The following is a 22,626-nucleotide window of genomic DNA, read 5'->3' as shown; positions in this document are numbered from 1 at the left end:
AAAATGTTGATATCTTTGACATCAGAGCAACCTTATTTGTGCCAGAAACAGACTTTCCTATGATATGCTCTCACCAAGGTTTTGTGTATTCAACTGAAAAAAATATTTTATAAACTATTGGAACCAAGACTTAAAAATAACTAATGTTGGCACAAGGAGGGAAAGTTGGAGCATAACTAACGAAATTACAGTTAACCAAATTTTACGCTTAATCCAGTATAAACGAATGTATAGAATTTATTACACAAGAGACCAGATGCAAAAATTCTAGAGCACAAAAGCAGAGTAATGTCTTAAGTGTAAAACTAATAACTCAATAATCCATGCTTTCTGAGAATGGTAAATACGTAAATTGTGGGCAGAGCTATAAAGTTGTCTGCCCAGAAGTATTACATTTTTTATTTAACATTTAACTAGGCAAGTTAGTTTACAATGCAGTGTACAATGTAAACTTACTTTTAATCCATCTGTGTGTATTTTTCAAGATGGCATATGGGGGTGTAGTGGGATACCCGATGGGTTGGACGATTCTTTTATCACTCATCTTGAAAAAACGTATACTAAACTTGGAAAGCAATCAATTTGCCATCATCACCACAATGGAAAATTCGAGTTATTTAAATATTAAAAGTGCGTGGGCTACGGAGAGAAAAGAAAGTGGTGCAGTTTTAGGCCATAGGCGGAAAGTGATGCGGGCGCTGGAGATGGGGCTGTGTGTTAGTGGGTCTGGCAAGGTATCTGCAGGTTTCAGCAAGTTCAATTTAAAAGACTTAAGACCTTTAATGCCACTTGGAATGCAATTTAAAGACGAATTTCACAAAAAGTACTGAAGGACACCAATTACTTAGGGACATCATGTCCAAATGTGTTTATTAAAAAGGAAACAATTTATGTACAGGGTTGCATATAAACAAAAAAAATTGCTGGTGCCAATCCACTACCTTCCAGACCTGGGACAATTAAATTTCAACTATGCTCAAAATGGAGAGAGAATTTTTTTAAATACAAAATAGGGTCTCTGACTTGATCTCCTCTTTCTCCATTTAATCATGGCATGTGTCTGTTCTGTGGCATTACTCTCCAACTCTGCCTCGACTGGTTGTAATTCTCATAATTTTCTCCTTACATCTGCTCCTGAGGGTGTTGGACTTGGTGATGAGCTGAGCCATCAAGGTTTCAGATTTTCCCTCTGCTTGCTCTGCAAATTTGCCTGCATCCTTCTCCAGGCTGTCAACAGAGTAACATTTTTTTCAGAACATCCATGTGATCCTCTGCAGCTTTTCTCTTCTGCCCTTGCACAGCACTTTCCCTTTTCCTCTACTCCTAGTCCATGTGTGCTCTGTATTTTGACCTTGCTGATTCAGATCAGCAGCTCCTTGGTGAGAGGAACCATGACACAACCCACAATCACACACCAGTCTCTGGGAAATGACTGTACCCTCCTGCATGTTACAGGTTGTTACACCTCCTTGTTGATGGAGAAGCCTCACGACATTCACCTGCCATGGGACAAAATAAGAAGCTTCTTACAGAAACCCCAAAGCTCAGGGTTAGATTGGCTGAGGAAACAATGCAAGAACACATCCAGCCTAGTCTCTATGGGCCAGAAAGAGAGGAGCGCTCACTTTTGACCTCAAGGGACAGGAAGTTCAAAAAACTGTTGGATAATCACATCACCTGTAACAAAAGATGAACGGATAAGTGAAAATGATTATTCAAATAAAATTTGTCACATGAACCAAATACAACAGGTGTAGTGAAACCTTAACCAACAATGGCGTATAGAAAACACCTAAAAAAAAAAGATTAAAAAAAACCAAATAATTAAAGAGCAGCAGTAAATAACAAAAGCGGGGCGATATACAGGAGGTACCAGTAGAGAGTCAATGTGCAGGGGCACCAGTGTAGAGGTAATTATTTACATGCAGGTAGGGTTATTAAAGTGGCTATGCATAGATAATAACAGAGTAGCAGCAGTGTGGGGGGTGCAAATTGTCTGGGAAGCCATAGTCTGGGTCGAGGTCCTGGATGGCAGGAAGCTTGACCCCAGTGATGTACTGGGCTGTACGCACTACCCTCTGTAGTGCCTTGTGGTTGGAGGCTGAGCAGTTGCCATACCAGGCAGTGATGCAACCAGTCAGTATGCTCTCGATGGTGCAGCTGTAGAACCTTTTGAGGATCTAAATTTTTTCAGTCTCCTGAGGGGGAATAGGTTTTGTCGTGCCCTCTTCACGACTGTCTTGGTGTGCTTGGACCATATTAGATTGTTGATGATGTGGACACCAAGGAACTTGAAGCTCTCAACCTGCTCCACTACAGCCCGGTCGACGAGAACGGGGGCGTGTTCGGTCCTCCTTCTCCTGTAGTCCACAATCATCTCCTTTGTCTTGATCACGTTGAGAGAGAGGTTGTTGTCCTTGCACCACATGGTCAGGTCTCTGACCTCCTCCCTATAGGCAGTCTCATCGTTGTCGGTGATCAGGCCTACCACTGTGTCATCAGCACACTTAATGGTATTGGAGTTGTGAACAGTGAGGTTTGGAGGGGACTGAGCACGCACCCAAGGGGCTCCCGTGTTGAGGATCAGCATGGCGGATGTGTTGTTACCTACCCTTACCACCTGGGGGTGGCCTGTCAGGAAGTCTAGAATCCAGTTGCAGAGGTAGGTGTTTAGTCCCAGGGTCCTAAGCTTAGTGATGAGTTTTGAGGACACTGTTGTTGAACGCTGAGCTGTAGTCAATGAATAGCACTCTCGCATAGGTGTTCCTTTTGTCCCTGTGGGAAAGGGCCTTGTGGAATGCAAGATATCGCATCATCTGTGGATCTGTTGGGGTGGTATGCAAATTGGAGTGGGTCTAGGGTTTCTGGGATAATGGTGTTGATATGAGTCATGACCAGCCTTTCGAAGCACTTCATGACTACAGACGTGAGTGCTACGGGTCGGTAGTCATTTAGGCAGATTACCTTAGTCCATGTGCCCAAGAACACTATGGTGGTCTGCTTGAAACATGTTGGTGTTGACTCAGATAATGAGAGGTTGAAAATGTCAGTGAAGACACTTGCTAGTTGGTCAGCGCATGCACAGAGTATACATCCAGGTAATCAGTCTGGCACAGAGGCTATGTGAACGTTAACCTGGCTGTCAACACTCCTCATATTGGCTGTGGAGAGCGTGATCACACAGTCGTCCGGAACAGCTGATGCTCTCATGCATGTTTCAGTATAACTTGCCTCGAAGCAAGAATAGAAGTAATTTAGCTCATCTGGTAGGCTTGTGTCACTGGTCAGCTCTCGGCTGTGCTTCCCTTTGTAGTCTAATAGTTTGCAAGCCCTGCCACATCAGACGAGTGTCAGAGCCGGTGTATTAAGACTCGATCTTAGTCCTGTATTGACGCTTTGCCTTTGATGTTTTGTCAGAGGGCACAGAGGGATTTCTTATAAGCTTCCGGGTTAGAGTCCAGCACCTTGAAAGTGGCAGCTCTACCCTTTAGCTCAGTGCGAATGTTGTCTGTAATCCATGGCTTCTGGTTGGGGTATGTACATACAGTCACTGTGGGGATGACGTCGTCGATGAACTAATTAATAAAGCCAGTGACTGATGGTGTACTCAATGCCATCGGAAGAATCCCAAAACATATTCCAGTCTGTGCTAGCAAAACAGTCCTGTAGTTTAGCATCTGCTTCATCTGACCACTTTTTTATACCCAGTCACTCGTACTTCCTGCTTTCATTTTCGCTTGTAAGCAGTGTGTGTGGAGTAAAGGTGGTCCAGAGTTATTTTCCCTCTGGTTGCACATTTAACATGCTGATAGAAATTCAGTAAAACTGATTTAAGTTTCCCTGTATTTAAGTCACCAGCCACTAGCATTTTCCTGTTTGCTTATGGCAGAATACAGCTCATTTAGTGCAGTTTTAACCTCGCTCTGTGGTGGAATGTAGACAGCGATGAAAAATACAGATAAACTCTAGGTAGATAGTGTGGTCTACAGCTTATCATGAGTTCCTTAGATATCGTGCACCAGCTGTTTACATAAATGCATAGGCCCCTGCCCCGTGTCTTACCAGAGGCTGCTGTTCTGTCTTGCCGATAGTGTATAACTGTATGCTCTTAATGTTGTCGTTCGGCCACGACTCTTGGTAGGATATACACGTTTTCAGTTCGTCCCATTTATTTTCCAGCAATTGAATTCCAGCAGTTAGCTAGCAGGACGGAAGGCAAAGGCAGATCAGCCACTCAAGGCACCCTGATCTTTTGCCTCTAAATCTGTTTCCTTCTCCAGCAAATCACAGCGATCGGGCCTGGTCTGGTGTCTGCAGTATATCCCTCGCATCTGACTCATTGAAGAAGAACTCCGTCTAATTTGAGGTGAATAATCCCAGTTCTGATGTCCAGAAGCTCTTTTCGGTCATAAGAGACGATAGCAGCAACATTATTATTAACGCGAAAAAAAATTCAAAAATAGCATGATTGGTTGAGAGCCGATAAGACGGCGCCGGAGGGTAGGGCTGCCATCACTGACTAATCATTATATTACATCCGACAGGCTTCTGTCACTTATTACCAAATGTATACACAATTGTATAACTATTCTATTAAACTATTCCTACCAGCAGAGACACCTGACAACTTCTTGTCTAGCAGAAACGTATGCACAAGACTGCTCATTCTGCCCTGGCACCAGCCTGGGTCAGAACATGAGTGGGGTCCAAATATGCCATCTGTCTTATGGTGGGGTATTTCGGGGGGGCTCTTGTCCTGCACTTTCTTTAGAATGTTTGACAACCTTCATGAAGTCTCTCCTAAACTCTAGGACAGTGAGCTCTCCTTCACTGTTTTTTCTCTCTGCAGTTTCTGACAGAGGGATAATGGGCCGTAAATAGTGATTAATGACTTCATACAATAGAAAACAATCAGCTGTCTGCATCCTCACCATAATTTGACAGAAAGTAATACTTCTAAATTCTCACACTACCTTGAGGACTGACTCGGCACCCAAGCCTATGTCAACTTCCTTCAGGCGGACCCCATTCTTTTGGGCAACATCATCCAGTCTGATCATCTGCAGTGGAGGAACTCCATCTTGACAGAACGCCTAAACAAACTCTGCAAACGGAAAACTCAAAATGTAGTGCAAATGCTGGTTTTAACCACATTATTCAAAAAAACCCATGTAGATTTCCAACTTATCTTTGTTGTCACCTCTATCATAGCGTCATATCATCAATATTACAATCAGTGATGAGAGTGGAAATCAAATGGGAATATCAAGTTGCGCAGTACTAGAATTTAAATCATTACCTTGATCAACTCAGCCAAGTCTTTGAGGAGGAATGGCATCATGGGCTCGTCAGTCTGGTACTTGGTCAAAAAGGGACTGAAAGTCCTGGAGACAGCCATGAAAAACAGCTGTTTGGCCAAGATGAGCTGATCTTGCTGGGTTCTATGGTGTCAAACGACCCTGTTCCAGGGGTTGGGAGCTTCTAGGGTCTCACCGCATCCACATACTGTACTTCACCAGTGATGGCTATACTTCTATAGCCCTCTCCACCACAGGCAAGTTCTCAATCCAATGAACTGCGACCCCAGGTACCTTGACTGAATGTGATTCCTTTCAATAGCATACGTGCAGGTCCAGTTTTTTACTTTGTCTTTTGGTTGAAGCTTTCGTCAAACCAAACGTGCCCTTGTTCACATTGGACATTGGTCCCTTAAATAAAAAAAAACAAGCTAATCTCAAATTGTGTGATGTAGGCGGTTTTGTCCTTCCTGCATTTACATGTCTTGGTGATTTCTGAGCCAGAGAACATCGCCTGAAAGACCACTTCAAGTCCCTAATTGGCATAGGACTGGTGCTCACACCTCCACTTTTAGTGTGGGCATAGAGCCAAACTTTGTTCGGAGATCGCTTGATGTGGTTCCCAGCAACGAAGTTGTTGGAGCAGTGGTAACGTTACTGGCTGTACTTGGACTGTCGTATGTGGTACTGAGACGGAGACAACTGAACAGAACTGAGAAATGCTGGCCGTTTGGTGGCTTTCCACAGCGGTTCTGTGTTTTTCACACAGCATATGGGATTCTACAGCTTTAATTCCCTTAGTGCCAAATTTGAAGGACTTCTTTCAAAAGACACAGCGGGCTTCGTGTTGATTCCCTTCAACTGATTTTAACCACAAAGCAAAGTGGCTGTTCTCCAACCAGTTCTTGTTGAATTTGCACTTTCCCTATGGTAGTTGCAGACTAACGTTAACTGTCTACCATAGTTTCAAGTCGACCTCCGTTACCACAGCCAATCTCTGGCTCAAGCTAAACTGTGTTCCTTCCATTGTAGTATATCACTATCCTTTCAACCATTCTTTACATCCCCTGTGCACAATGCAAACAGAAGATAATAAAAAGTAGTCCATCTCCCAGTCTACCTATTTTTAGTTAAGACCTTTGAAAAAATGTATTTAAGACAAAATAATTTATCCACATTAAGGCCTTAAGACTTAAGGACCTGTGGAAACCGTTTGTATGATGTTGTCGTTTGTATCGTTTCTAAAAGAAAAATAACCTTACAAAATATTGTAATGTTTCAGGAATGCTAATCGTATCGGTTACTAATTACAGAAAATATTTCAGAACAATCTGCCAATGGTGGGTGTCACATCCTCTTCTGCTTTTTGATGTGAAACGACCCTACACGGGTAGAATGACTTTGTAAAATCCACGGCTCAAGTTCATTTGACCAAATGACTAACACTAGGGACCATTCAAGAGCCATATCCACACAGTGCATATGAATTGCATTAACTACTAAGAGCAGTGTGAGTTGCCTATAGAAATGGGATACACATTTTTGTCCTCAAGCCAGGGCATCCCATAGAAACTTAACACACCACACAGAGTTAAGCTGCTATCAGCAGATCTAACCGCAAAATTATTGAATGGAGAAAAATCTGTTCACGTCATTGTGTGCCAGGGTGCGATCAGAGGTTCTCAGAAGACATGAAAAAAAAAAAAAGCACAAGCTGTAGACTTGGCTCACATGCGATGCTTGTGCGTTTTTTTGAAAGAAACTCACCGAAGTCCAGATTTCGTAGTACGAAGTTTCATACTGACCTTTCTGCGGCAGCGCTCCTATCCTCCGGCATGGAAAACACACAGCCCATAGCACTTGGCTCTGTGTCCACCAGCGAAGCCACACCACTGTCAAACTCCGAGCTAAGAGGTGCTGCAACACATTTCACAACAAGATGGAGCTGAGTAGTGTGTACACCAGCCTGAACCACAGCAGCACTCCGTCCACAATCCAAGCTACAGCCGCCCAAAGACACCTAGAACAACCAGCTGTGCCTGAACTCTGTTCTCCACCGAGTACTCTACACCACACACTTAATCCTTCGCTCTCACACACACACCCCAACCACGTCTGGCAAGCACAGAAGAGGCAATGGTGGGAAACAGACTTCCCATAAAACCCTGAAGCTTCACACACACACAGAGAGAACATTCAAACTCAACACATGCCTCCCTCATCCCCACCGCTTTTCCTCTCCAATCTGAAAGGTGTTAGCTAGCTACGGCACACAAGTTGTGGTCCATTCAAGGGTGAGAAGCTCCGTCTGACGCTCCGTCCCCCCCCCCCCCCCCCCCAACCACTGGAGTAGGGGGAATGTGATTGCTATAGCAACCTCTATCATAAAAGGATTCCATTTGTGGCAGACCCTACTTCATCAAGTGGAGAAGCCAGGCAAATAAGAGATGGCTTGCCCCAAAAATAAAGAACGTGAAGGGAAACAAAAACAACTAGAGCAGGGGGGAAAGTCTGCTCGTCTTTGCCTCAACTTACCACCTTTGGGAGGGTTCAGAGAGGGCTTAACTTGCCTTTCTCACTAGCTCTCCAGGGAACTTTGGCTAGGGCCCCAAAAACACAGAGGCTGCTCAACTTGTACAGGAGAGATTGCAACGCCCCATTCATAACACAGTTAGGTACCCAGAATACCCATTCAAAAGAGATTATCCAGTACTTGTGTATACTTTTTAGCCACATTGACTCATCCAGCCCAAAGCAGGAACTTTCTTAGACGCCAGAGTACCGGAACATGTCTTTAAATGAGAATAAAGGGGGCTGGGTTATATTGTAGTTATCCTCTCCTTTCCTGTACCCCCACCCAGGGCTCTAAAATATTCTTTCATAAGATTGGAAGCACAATTTTTTATTTTACTAGCACCACATGAAATTTAGGAGGGCCAGGAAATATTTTAATTGATTTTGAGATATATATATATATATATATATATACACACACACACAGTGCCTTGCGAAAGTATTCGGCCCCCTTGAACTTTGCGACCTTTTGCCTCATTTCAGGCTTCAAACATAAAGATATAAAACTGTATTTTTTTTATGAAGAATCAACAACAAGTGGGACACAATCATGAAGTGGAACGACATTTATTGGATATTTCAAACTTTTTTAACAAATCAAAAACTGAAAAATTGGGCGTGCAAAATTATTCAGCCCCCTTAAGTTAATACTTTGTAGCGCCACCTTTTGCTGCGATTACAGCTGTAAGTCGCTTTGGGTATGTCTCTATCAGTTTTGCACATCGAGAGACTGAAATCTTTTCCCATTCCTCCTTGCAAAACAGCTCGAGCTCAGTGAGGTTGGATGGAGAGCAGTTGTGAACAGCAGTTTTCAGTTCTTTCCACAGATTCTCGATTGGATTCAGGTCTGGACTTTGACTTGGCCATTCTAACACCTGGATATGTTTATTTTTGAACCATTCCATTGTAGATTTTGCCTTATGTTTTGGATCATTGTCTTGTTGGAAGACAAATCTCCGTCCCAGTCTCAGGTCTTTTGCAGACTCCATCAGGTTTTCTTCCAGAATGGTCCTGTATTTGGCTCCATCCATCTTCCCATCAATTTTAACCATCTTCCCTATCCCTGCTGAAGAAAAGCAGGCCCAAACCATGATGCTGCCACCACCATGTTTGACAGTGGGGATGGTGTGTTCAGCTGTGTTGCTTTTACGCCAAACATAACGTTTTGCATTGTTGCCAAAAAGTTCAATTTTGGTTTCATCTGACCAGAGCACCTTCTTCCACATGTTTGGTGTGTCTCCCAGGTGGCTTGTGGCAAACCTTAAACAACACTTTTTATGGATATCTTTAAGAAATGGCTTTCTTCTTGCCACTCTTCCATAAAGGCCAGATTTGTGCAATATACGACTGATTGTTGTCCTATGGACAGAGTCTCCCACCTCAGCTGTAGATCTCTGCAGTTCATCCAGAGTGATCATGGGCCTCTTGGCTGCATCTCTGATCAGTCTTCTCCTTGTATGAGCTGAAAGTTGAGGGACGGCCAGGTCTTGGTAGATTTGCAGTGGTCTGATACTCCTTCCATTATTATCGCTTGCACAGTGCTCCTTGGGATGTTTAAAGCTTGGGAAATATTTTTGTATCCAAATCCGGCTTTAAACTTCTTCACAACAGTATCTCGGACCTGCCTGGTGTGTTCCTTGTTCTTCATGATGCTCTCTGCGCTTTTAACGGACCTCTGAGACTATCACAGTGCAGGTGCATTTATACGGAGACTTGATTACACACAGGTGGATTGTATTTATCATCCTTAGTCATTTAGGTCAACATTGGATCATTCAGAGATCCTCACTGAACTTCTGGAGAGAGTTTGCTGCACTGAAAGTAAAGGGGCTGAATAATTTTGCACGCCCAATTTTTCAGTTTTTGATTTGTTAAAAAAGTTTGAAATATCCAATAAATGTTGTTCCATTTCATGATTATGTCCCACTTGTTGTTGATTCTTCACAAAAAAAATACAGTTTTCTCTTTATGTTTGAAGCCTGAAATGTGGCAAAAGGTCGCAAAGTTCAAGGGGGCCGAATACTTTCGCAAGGCACTGTATATATGATGGGGGGGCCTATATGAATTCTAGCTACTTAGCACATGTGCCCTAGACAATAATATTTTGCACTGTAAAGACAGTTTATTATAAAATCTAAAATGTTGATACAAATACCTGTCATTGAAATTCCAAAATCATTTGTGGAATTGGGTTTCTACATTGTGTAAAAGCACTATTTTCCGATTGATTATATTGAACAATGTACACTTAAAAAAATGCAGGCTGGTGGTGACGACATGCAAGAGATCTGTCATTCAAATGATCATTGGTCTCCTGAAGAAGCAATCCCTTTCCCTTCTATACCCAAAATGTTTAGATATACTGGTAAAGTTACCAGGTTGTTAGCTAGCCAATGAAGTAACATGAAAGTGTAAACAAATGGTTAATGATGCAGTTTTAGTACAGCTTATGAATGTAAAAAAATGGGGTCCCGGCGATCCTCTACAGGAAGATAAAAATGTTGCGACGGTAATAATAGGTCAAATCTTTGACCTGGTTGGGCTAGAAGCAAGATGTTTTCGCTGTCGTTATGGTGCAACCATGACGCTAATCGAATCTACATTCACTTTTTTCTCTAGGGCAGTCGGAAACAGCACAGTGCTCCCAAAATAAAACTCCTGGTCACGCAAAAATTTTTGTCGCATACAGTGGGGCAAACAATTATTTAGTCAGCCACTAATTGTGCAAGTTCTCCCACTTAAAAAGATGAGGCATGTAATTTTCATCATAGGTACACTTCACCTATGACAAACAAAATGAGAAAAAAATTCCAGAAAATCACATTGTAGGATTTTTAATGAATTTATTTGCAAATTATGGTGGAAAATAAACTTTTGTTATTGACCAAATACTTCTCAATACTTTGTTATATACCCTTTGTTGGCAGAGGTCAAACGTTTTCTGTAAGTCTTTTTCACACACTGTTGCTGATATTTTGGCCCATTGCCCCATGCAGATCTCCTCTAGAGCAGTGATGTTTTGGGGCTGTTGCTGGGCAACACGGTCTTTCAACTCCCTCCAAAGATTTTCTATGGGGTTGAGATCTGGAGACTAACTAGGCCACTCCAGGACCTTGAAATGCTTCTTACGAAGCCACTCCTTCGTTGCCCGGGCAGTGTGTGTTTGGGATCATTGTCATGCTGAAAGACCCAGCCACGTTTCATCTTCAATGCCCTTGCTGATGGAAGGAGGTTTTCACTCAAAATCTCACGATACATGGCCCCATTCATTCTTTCCTTTACACGGATCAGTCGTCCTGGTCCCTTTGCAGAAAAACAGCCCCAAAGCATGATGTTTCCACCCCCATGCTTCACAGTAGGTATGGTGTTCTTTGGATGCAACTCAGCATTCTTTGTCCTCCAAACACAACGAGTTGAGTTTTTACCAAAAAGTTATATTTTGGTTTCATCTGACATTCTCCCAATCTTCTTCTGGATCATCCAAATGCTCTCTAGCAAACTTCAGACGGGCCTGGACATGTACTGGCTAAAGCAGGGGGACACGTCTGGCACTGCAGGATTTGAGTCCCTGGCGGCATAGTATGTTACTAATGGTAGGCTTTGTTACGTTGGTCCCAGCTCTCTGCAGGTCATTCACTAGGTCCCCCCGTGTGGTTCTGGGATTTTTGCTCACCGTTCTTGTGATCATTTTGACCCTACGGGGGAGATCTTGCGTGGAGCCCCAGATCGAGGGAGATTATCAGTGGTCTTGTATGTCTTCCATTTCCTAATAATTGCTCCCACAGTTGATTTCTTCAAACCAAGCTGCTTACCTATTGCAGATTCAGTCTTCCCAGCCTGGTGCAAGTCTACAATTTTGTTTCTGGTGTCCTTTGACAGCTCTTTGGTCTTGGCCATAGTGGAGTTTGGAGTGTGACTGTTTGAGGTTGTGGACAGGTGTTTTTTATACTGATAAGTTCAAACAGGTGCCATTAATACAGGTAACAAGTGGAGGACAGAGGAGCCTCAGAGGAGCCAGAAATCTTGCTTGTTTGTAGGTGACCAAATACTTATTTTACACCATAATTTGCAAATAAATTCATTAAAAATCCGACAATGGGATTTTCTGGATTTTCTTTTCTCATTTTGTCTGTCATAGTTGAAGTGTACCTATGATGAAAATTACAGACCTCATCTTTTTAAGTGGGAGAGCTTGCACAATTGGTGGCTGACTAAATACTTTTTTGCCCCACTGTATGTGACCAAGTTAGTCAGACTTTATAGCCCTGCCCCAACCCCGACAAAAAACAACAACATCCAGCCCGTTTTCACACATGTTCATGATCTCCCATACGCCGAGCAGCAGTGTCAGGAGCAGCCTAGCTGTGTTGTCTGCCTCTGCTCCTCGCAACACTGTCTCCATTCACTGAGCACAGCCCTGGGCCAGTGAGAAAGCAGGCCAGGACTATTCATAGACGGCTTTTCCCCACTGATTTAGAACAAATGGAAGGCAGCCTCTGCTGCTCTGGGGAATGGCTCAGGCTCCAGTCAGCTTGTGGTGGAAGAGCAGTGCACTGAGCAGGGAGCAAAGCACAGCCAAACCTCAAGTCACTGATAATATAAGTGATGAGGAGGGTGGGGCAAGCAGGACAGCACAGGGGAAGCTACTCAGAGGGGGGAGAGGAAGGAAAAAAATGAAAAAAATAAGTCACTACTGGGCCCAGCTGGAACATTTATAATATTTCCCAGGCACTTTAGGCAATAAAATGTGACTGCACTAACCTATTACCTGTAGGTAATAGGTGCACTGCCAATAACTTCCATTCATTTTACATTATGGACTACGCTCAATTTGAGGTATATGAACACATTCAGAAATTATTAATGTTCTCTTTTGTGAACATCAGTAACTAACTATACACTAAACTGCCATACAGCAGCTTAATCAATGAAAATAATAACTCCCATTACAGCGCCGTGTATTTAAATCCACATTATGGTATGGTAAGCTACATTATAGCCCCTCCCTCAGAAAATACACACCAGCACTGTAAACTGTAGGTCTTTGACAATTGCAGTATTGTGATTTTTTTGGGGGGGGCAGGGCAAAAATGAAAACAAGCAGAACAAACCCATTAGTCAGTCCTTTAAAACCTGTTACGGCTAGACATTCCGCTTGACGTCTAGTACTTTCATAAATTCACAAGTGCAATACACCAAAATAAAGCTTAACTTCTTGTTAAATCAGCCACCGTGTCAGATCTCATAAAGGCTTTTACGGCAAAAGCAAACCATGCGATTATCCGAGGACAGCGCCCCATCGTACAAACACATGAAAATCATATTTCAACCAAGCAGGTTCGACACGAAAGTCAGAAATAACGATATAATTCATGCCTTACCTTTGGAGATATTCTTCGGTTGGCACTCCAATATGTCCCAGAAACATAACAAATTGTCATTTTGTTCAATAAATTTCTTCTTTATATCCCCCAAAATGTCCAAAATGAAATACACTGGTTCTAACTCGCCCAACATGACTACAAATTATCTAATAAGTTAGCTGTAAACTTGGTCCAAACATCTCAAGCAACTTTCCTAATCCAACTTTAGGTATCCTAAAACGTAAATAAAATCGATGGAATATACTGTGTTCAATAGCGGATAAAATCAAAGTGGAGCGAGCTCCAGGTCGTGCGCACCAAACAAAAGAGTCCACTTGGCTTGACACTCAAAGTACAGCCGTACTTCATTTCTCAAAAGGAAAAACGTCAACCAATTTCTAGAGTATTGACATTAGTGGAAGACATAGGAACTGCAACCAGGTGCCTCAAATCTAGTTTCTCATAGAAAACCAATAGAAAACACAGTGAACTCAAATTTATTTTTTCCTGGATGGTTTGTCCTCGGGGTTTCGCCTGCCAAATAAATTTTGTAATACTCACAGACATTATTTTAACAGTTATAGAAACGTTAGTGTTTTCTATCCTAATCTACCAATTATATGGATATCCTAGCTTCTGGGCCTGAGTAGCAGGCAGTTTACTTTGGGCACGCTTTTCATCCGGACGTGAAAATACTGCCCCCTATCCCAGAGGTTTTAAAATACCTGCCGTCAGTAAAAGTGTGCTACAGCTTGGAAAATAAATAAAATATGACTCTGGATGACAACATATTTGTTTCCAACATTCGGGCTATTTTTCCTAAATAATTTAAATCCACTTCTTGTTGCTTCCTTGCCACGATACTAATGAGTATCGCGATAACATCCTGGCCCTAGTAAACCGATCTCTAAACCATGATGCATTGTGTGCTTTCAACCCTAAACGCCAATGTAACAGTAGGCACAGTGTTCCCTGGAACAACAAGCAGATGAAAACTAGGATCTAGTCGGGCCCATAGAGATAATAGTAACATAGTCCTAACACCATACAGATCCTATTATATTTTAAAATCCATTAAAAAAAAATGGGACAAAAGTTGCAGCCATCTTGAGTAGGGAAAAATCCAAAACCAGTCTAATTAGAATTGTGGTACTGGCATAGGTGACACATTTTCTGCTTTTACTAATGCAGGAAAAAAGGCATATGACAGATCAGAAATTGTGTAATGGAATCAACCTAAATTGTCAATTCTAAAAACAATTTATACAGGTTTAATACCAACTTTGTATAAATAGCCAAGCTTTCATTTGAAATCAGCTGTGTAGGGCAAAAAACAAAACGTGCACCCCTTGGGATCCAGAGTACCATGTTTGGGAAACGGCGCTCTAAAATATATACAGTATGTAAACGGAACATAAATGTCTGATTTTGTTTTCTTGGAAAGTTGTGGATGTTATTATATGATACAATATCAGTACTTGTTACATTTACAACAGTGTATAGGGGATGTTGGGGGATGTTGTTCCCACTGTGATGATTAAAACCTATTCAAACCAAAAACCATGGAAAGACGGCAGCAATCGTGCAAAAGTGAAAGCACGAACCAGCTCATTTAACCACGGCAAGGTGACTGGAATGGTACAAACAGTACAGTTATGCCTCCCGTAAGACAATCAAACAGGCAAAAAGTCAGTACAGAGACAAAGTGGAGTGGCACTTCAAAGGCTCAGACATGAGAAGTATGTGGCAGGGACTCCAGAAAATCAAAGATTATAAAGGGAAAACCAGCTCCCGGACAAGGTGAAACACCTCTCGCTTCGAGGGAAACAGTGCCGCCAACGCAGGCCACCACCACTCCCGTGGAATGCGAGCTCTCGTTTTCATGGCTGACACGAGAAACACATTTAACCATCGCAAGGTTGCCAGCCCAGATGGCATCCCTAGCCGCGTATTCAGAGCATGCGCAGACCAGCTGGCTGGAGTGTTTACAGGCATATTCAATCTCTCCCTATCCCAGCCTGTTGTCCCCACTTGCTTCAAGATGTACACCATTGTTCCTGTACCCAAGAAAGCGAAGGTAACTGAACTAAAGGTAACTAACCTAAATTGTCATATAATTATAAAAACAATTTATACAGGTTTTATACCAACTTAGTCATCACTTCTGTCATTAAGTGCTTTGAGAGGTTAGTGAAGGATCATATCACCACCACCTTACCAAACACTAGACACTAGACACACTTCAATTTGCATACCGCCCCAATAGATCCATGGATGATGCAATCGTACTCCACACTTCCCCATCTCATCTGGACAAGAGGAATACCTATGTAAGAATACTGTTCATTGACAATAGCTCAGCCTTGAACACCATAGTACCCTCCAAGCTCATCATTAAGCTCGGGGCCCTGCGTCTCAATCACGCCCTGTGCAACTTGGTTGGACCTGGACCTCGGGATGGGCCGCCCCAAGTGTTGAAGGTAGGCAACACCTCCACTTGGCTGATCCTTAGCTTAGGGGCCCCCACAAGGGTGCGTGCTCAGCTGTGTACTCCCTGTTCACCCATGACTGCGTGGCCACGCACATCTCCAACTCAATCAAGTTTGCAGACCATACAACAGTGGTAGGCCTGAAAACGACGAGACAGCCTACAGGGAAGAGGTGAAGGCCGTGGCAACAAAACGAAGGAGCTGATCGTGGACTTCAGGAGCATGCGCCCATCCACCAACAGGGCCAGAGTAGAGAAGGTGAATAGCTTCAAGTTCCTTGGCATACACGTCACTGACAATCTGAAATGGTCCACCCACACAATGTGGTGAAGGCGCAACAGCGCATCTCGGCCCCTAAGACCCTCACAAACTTTTACAGATGCATCATTGAGAGCATCCTGTTGGGCTGGATCGCCACCTGATACAGCAACTGCACCGTACGCCACCACAGGGCTCTCCAAAAGGGTGGTGAGGTCTGCCCAACGCGTCACAATGCCTGCTATCCAGGACATCTACAGCACCCGGTATAACAGGAAGGTCAAGATCATCAAGGAACTCAGCCACCGAGTCCGTATTGTCTATACATCCCATTACATACAGTACCAGTCAAAAGTTGACACACCTACACATTCCAGGGTTTCTTAATTTGCACTATTATCTAAATGACAGACAGACACACCCCAGATTCCGACATTGCTTGTTCTAACATTTCTTAATTTCACATGCGCCGAATACAAAAAGTGATGGATGACCTTACAGTGAAATGCTTACTTACTAGCCCCTGACCAACGGTGCAGTTTTAAAAAAGTATGGTTAAGAATAAGAGATAAAAGTAATTAAATAATATACAGGTCAAGATGCTCTCGATGGTGCAGCTGTAAAACCTTTTGAGGATCTCAGGACCCATGCCAAATCTTTTCAATCTCCTGAAGGGGAATAGGTTTTGTTGTGCACGCTCCACAACTGTCTTGGTGTGCTTGGACGATGATAGTTTGTTGGTGATGTGGACACCAAGGAACTTGAAGCTCTCAACCTGCTCCACTGCAGCCCCATCGATGAGAATGGGGGCGTGCTCGATCATCTTTTTCCTGTAGTCCACAATCATCTCCTTTGTCTTGATTACGTTGAGGGAGAGGTTGTTGTCCTGGCACCACACGGCCAGATCTCTGACCTCCTCCCTATAGGCCATCTTGTTGTTGTCGTGATCAGGCCTCCCACTGTTGTCATCGGCAAATGTATGTTGTTGGAGTTGTGCCTGGCCGTGCAGTCATGAGTAAAGGAAGGGGCTGTGCACACACCCCTGAGGGGTCCCTGTGTTGAGGATTAGTGTGGTGGATGTTTTGTTACCTACCCTTACCACCTGGGGGTGGCCTGTCAGGAAGTCCAGGATCCAGTTGTAGAGGGAGGTGTTAAGTCCCAGGGTCCTTAGCTTAATGATGTGCATTGAGGGCAGTATGGTGTTGAACGCTGAGCTGTAGTCAATGAATAGCATTCTCACATAGGTGTTCCTTTTCTCCAAGAGGGAATGCTTCAAGCAGACCACCATAGTCCCTGTGCCCAAGAACAAAGGCTACCTGCCTAAATGATTACAGACCCGTAGCACTCACGTCCGTAGACATGAAGTGCTTTGAAAGGCTGGTAATGGCTCACAACACCATTATCCCAGAAATCCTAGACCCACTCCAATTTGCATACCACCCAAACAGATCCACAGATGATGCAATCTCTATTGCACTCCACACTGCCCTTTCCCACCTGGACAAAAGGAACATTATTTGAGAATGCTGTTCATTGACGACAGCTCTGCGTTCCACACCATAGTACCCTCAAAGCTCATCACCAAGCTAAGGATCCTGGGACTAAACACCTCCCTCTGCAACTGGATCCTGGACTTCCTGACAGGCCACCCCCAGGTGGCGAGGGTAGGTAGCAACACATCTGCCATGCTGATCCTCAACACTGAAGCTCCCCAGGGGTGCGTGCTCAGTCCTCTCCTATACTCCCCGTTCACCCACGACTGCATGGCCAGGCACAACTCCAACACCATCATAAAGTTTGCTGACGACACAACAGTGGTAGGCCTGATCACCGTCAACGATGAGACAGCCTATAGGGAAGAGGTCAGAGACCTGGTCGGGTGGTGCCAGAATAACAACCTATCCCTCAACTTAACCAAGACTAAAGAAGATGATTGTGGACTACAGGAAAAGGAGCACCGAGCACGTCCCTATTCTCATCGACAGGGCTGTAGTGGAACAGGTTGAGAGCGTCAAATTCCTTGGTGTCCACATCAACAACAAACTAGAATGGCCCAAACACACCAAGACAGTCGTGAAGAGGGCACGACAAAGCTTATTCCCCATCAGGAAACTAAAAAGATTTGGCATGGGTCCTGAGATCCTCAAAAGGTTCTACAGCTGCAACATCGAGAGCATCTTGACCGGTTGCATCACAGCCTGGTACGGCAATTGCTCGGCCTCCGACCGCAAGGCACTTCAGAGGGTAGTGCATTCGGCCCGGTATATCACTGGGGCAAAGCTGCCTGCCATCCAGGACCTCTACACCAGGCGGTGTCAGAGGAAGGCACTAAAAATGGTCAAAGACCCCAGCCACCCCAGTCATAGATTGTTCTCTCTACTACCGCATGGCAAGCGGTACCGGAGTGCCAAGTCTAGGACAAAAAGGCTTCACAACAGTTTTTACCCCCAAGCAATAAGACTGACTATTTGCATTGTGTGCCGTTTTTTTTTTCTTCGCACCACTGGTTAGAGCCTGTAAGTATTCGGCGCACGTGACAAATAAACGTTGATTTGATAGGGCAGTGTGGAGTGCAATAGAGACTGCATCATCTGTGGATCTGTTGGGGCGGTATGCAAATTGGAGTGGGTCTAGGGATTCTAGGGTTTCTGGGATAATGGTGTTGATGTGAACTACTACCAACCTTTCAAAGCATTTTATGGCTACAGATGTGAGTGCTACAAGTCAGTAGTCATTTAGGCAGGTTACCTTAGTGTTCTTGGGCACAGGGACTATGGTGGTATGCTTGAAACATGTTGGTATTACAGACTCAAAGTTAAACTAAAAAAGAAAAAAAAACAATCGGTTGGTGGCACGTAAAACGTCTGCCTTATGCTTAGGAGCAATTTTACATGTGTTTGTCTGTGTTACTGCACTGTTGGAGATAGCGAAATGCTTGTGTACACAAGCATACCTACACCCGCAATATCTGCTAAATATGTGTATGCGACCAATAAAATGAGATTTCATCATCTTATCAAGTCTTATCATCAACTGATTTGAGTCAGTGTATGGCTGGGGTTTGACTACATTGCTTGAACAGAATATTGGCATATGCAATTTCAGAAGAATTGTTCTGGCTAGCTAGCTAGCTAACACAATGCAGATAAATACTGCACATTGTTTTACACAATAGCTTATCACAGCACTGGCAAACCATGGTTGACTAACTCCCTGTCCAACATGGCTGATCTTTGGACCATCATATGGTTTATGTCAATTCTAGTACTTTGTGATTAGGCCCTTGTGACTTATTTGTTTTGAGATGTACAGCAAGCGCCTGGTGTGCATTAAGCACACAACGAGCAGTACTCACGGTTGGTCGAGCTTCTTGAACTCAGGGATGGGCTCGGCCTTCTTGCGGGACATGAACCAGTAGATGATGAGGCCGGCGATGAGGGTGAAGAGGAAGAGGTCCAGGTTACTGAAGAGAGGATTCTCCTCCTCCATGGCCTCCGGCTGGGTGCTGCTCTCTGCTTCCACATCCGCCATTGTCACACACAGGGCTGCCAGGGCAACCAGACAGGGCAGAGGTTAAAAATCACGAGTAGGGCTGTCCCTGACAAAAAAAAAGATCTGTTGACCGAAAGTAGTCTGTTCTTTAGACCAATCGATTGGTCTAAAGAATGTGTATTTTTCCAAATATTAGGACACACCCTACGTGTTTTAATTAGGTCAACTACAACTTTAAGCATACGGTTTGATGAAATAAGACACAAATGACTCAAGAGCAGAGATCAAGATACCCAGAAGAAAACATTTAATTTGACCCAACTACTCTCCTCCCGCTCCTACGGGCTTTCGCAGATTCTGCCATTACTCTGCCGAAGTTACCGGCTACACAAGGAATCGGCAGACTTGCGGAATGCCAATTTATCTTACCATTTCTACTGATCATGCCAGTTATGGTTTTCATGGAACAGTAATTTAACTTAGAATAAACGTCTTCATATCGCAAAATCATTATCATATGGTTAATTAAAATTATATCCAAATGAAAATGAGAAACCTGAAATTAACTTATATTGCCAACAATGTACAAATAGCCTATTAAATCCAACAAAGAAAAACATTGCAGCCTGCAGGTAGAAAATATCCTGATGAAAATAAATACCCTATAAATGACATTTGCAGGCAGGCCATGGGTAGCCACGAACTTAAAACACTGTATCAACTATTAATTTGGGTCCTGCTGGAAGCTCAACTTGCAACATTGTATAAAATATTCTGGGCCCTCTGACACAGCTGTAGGCTATTTGTACAAGGGATAAGAAGTAATCAGGCAGGTTTATTTTTTTACATTTCCACTGGATCACAGCATGACATTTTCCCCTTTCACGCTGAGTAGTTATCAAAAGGGAGAGAGCTGGAAAGATTAAAATACATTAAGGAACTATTGTCATTCTCAACAGACCTAAAAACAGTGCTTGCTGTTTGAGTTGAAGAAAACATTACTTTGGAAAACTCCACAGCTCATTAGTGGTGGTGCGTTAATCCAATCAGAAAAACTACCAGATCACTTATTCCACATTTTGATACGTTAGTTACAGCCTTATTCTAAAATGTATTAAATTGTATTTTTCCCATCAAATCTACACAGAATACCCCATAATGACAAAGCAAAAACGGGGTTGCAGCATTTTTTTTGCAAACGTATTAAACTGAAACATAACATTTACATAAGTATTCAGACCCTTTACTCAGTACTTTGTTCAAGCATTTTAGACAGCGATTACATCCTCGAGTACGACACTACAAGCTTGGCACACCTGTATTTGGGGAGTTTCTCCCATTATTCTCTGCAGATCATCTCAAGCTGTCAGGTTTGATGGGAGCATCGCTGCACAGCATTTTTCAGGTCTCTCCAGAGATGTTCGATCAGACATTCAGAGACTTATCCCAAAGCCACTCCTGCATTGTCTTGGCTGTGTAGAAGGTGAACCTTCGCCCCAGTCTGAGGTAGTGAGCACTCTGGAGTAGGTTTTCGTCAATGAGCTCACTGTACTTTGCTCCATTCATCTTCCCCTTGATCCCAGTCCCTGACGCTATAAAAACACCCCCAGAGCATGATGCTGCCACTGCAATACTTCACCGTAGGGATGGTGGCAGGTTTCCTCCAGACGTGACACTTGGCATTCAATCTTGGTTTCATCAGACCAGATAATCTTGTTTCTCATGGTCTGAGTCTCTTTAGGTGCCTTTTGACAAACTCCAAGCGGGCTGTCATGTGCCTTTTACTGAGGAGTGGCTTGTGTCTGCCCACTCTACCATAAATGCCTGATTGGTGGAGTGCTTCAGAGGTGGTCTTTCTGGAAGGTTCTCCCATCTGAACAGTGGAGCTCTGTCACCATCGGGTTCTTGTTCACCTCCCTGATCAAGGCCCTTCTCCCCCAATTGCTCAGTTTGGCCAGGCAGCCAGCCAGCTCTAGGAAGAGTCTTAGTGGTTCTAAACTTCTTCCATTTAAGAATCATGGAGGCTACTGTGTTCTGGGGAAGGGTACCAAAAATGTCAGCAGCATTGAAGATATGTGCCGACACAATCCTGTCGTCTCGGGAGCGCTACGGACAATTCCTTCGACCTCATGGCTTGGTTTTTGTTCTGACATGCACTGTCAACTGTGGGACCTTATGGTGTGTGCCTTTCCAATCAATTAAATTTACCACAGGTGGACTCCAATCAAGTTGGCAAAACATTTGTTAAAACTTTAAAAAAAAAAATAAGGATTGAGGATTATATTTTTTTATTACCCCTTTTTCTCCCCAATTTCATGGTATCCAATTGTTTTTAGTAGTTACTGAGTTGCTGAGTACACAACTCCCGTACGGGCTCGGGAGAGACAAAGGTTGAAATACACAACCCAACCAAGCCGCACTGCTTCTTAACATAGCGCGGATCCAACCCGGAAGCCAGCCGCACCAATGTGTCGGAGGAAACACCTAGCAACCTTGGTCGGGCGCACTGCGCCCGGCCCGCCACAGGAGTCGCTGGTGCGCGATGAGACAAGGACTTCCCTACCGGCCAAACCCTCCTTAACCCGGACGACGCTAGGCCAATTGTGCATCGCCCCATGGACCTCCCGGTCGCGGCCAGTTACGACAGAGCCTGGGCGCGAACCCAGAGTCTCTGGTGGCACAGCTTAACCACTGCGCTACCCGGGAGGCCTTAGATTGAGGATTTTTTAAATGTATTATTTTAGATTAAGGTTGTAACGTCACAAAATGTGGAAAAAGTGAAGGGGTCTGAATACTTTCCGAATTGAAAACGACACAGACTTGTCAATAGTTTGTGGCGCTGGGGGTTGCCTCGTCACCCCGGCAGGCAAATCAAACGTTCTGCACCTTGGTGACATGTTATTGATATAACTACCTATTGAAATAGGGATTCTAAATAATTATATGATTACGCCCTTAAAAAAAAAATTGCACGTTGTAGGCGACCCAGTACTAGGAAGAAAATAAATTTACATTCACCCAGATAATGTTTAAGTGCTTCGCTCATTCCAAGTCAAACAAATTAGCAGTGCAAGCTGACACACAGCAACCACCATCTCAACTTGTGCCATTTCATAAGGAGGAAGGCAATAATGATTTGTAATGACTAACCAC

At 43.7% G+C, this 22,626-nt stretch overlaps 1 protein-coding gene and 1 pseudogene across 3 annotated transcripts in view; both read right to left on the bottom strand.

The window, feature by feature from the left end:
* Positions 1 to 22,626, bottom strand: part of porb (P450 (cytochrome) oxidoreductase b) — a 55,568-nt gene that overhangs the window by 27,077 nt on the left and 5,865 nt on the right. For 2 of the 3 annotated variants that reach the window (XM_021581864.3, XM_021581863.3), the window contains exon 2: positions 19,337 to 19,526. In XM_021581864.3, the coding sequence (XP_021437539.1) occupies positions 19,337 to 19,512 (176 nt within the window). In that variant the 5' untranslated portion in view covers positions 19,513 to 19,526. Of the gene's footprint in view, positions 1 to 4,973; positions 5,105 to 5,299; positions 6,220 to 19,336; positions 19,527 to 22,626 lie in introns of those variants that run through there. The other variant, XM_090218079.1, reaches the window with a different exon arrangement.
* LOC149972327 (uncharacterized) lies at positions 888 to 7,961 on the bottom strand (annotated as a pseudogene).

The sequence above is a fragment of the Oncorhynchus mykiss genome, chromosome 24 (genome assembly GCF_057628025.1).
Source record: "Oncorhynchus mykiss isolate SJ-2025 chromosome 24, ASM5762802v1, whole genome shotgun sequence".
NCBI lineage: Eukaryota > Metazoa > Chordata > Actinopteri > Salmoniformes > Salmonidae > Oncorhynchus > Oncorhynchus mykiss.
This window is presented reverse-complemented; position numbering and strand designations above follow the sequence as displayed.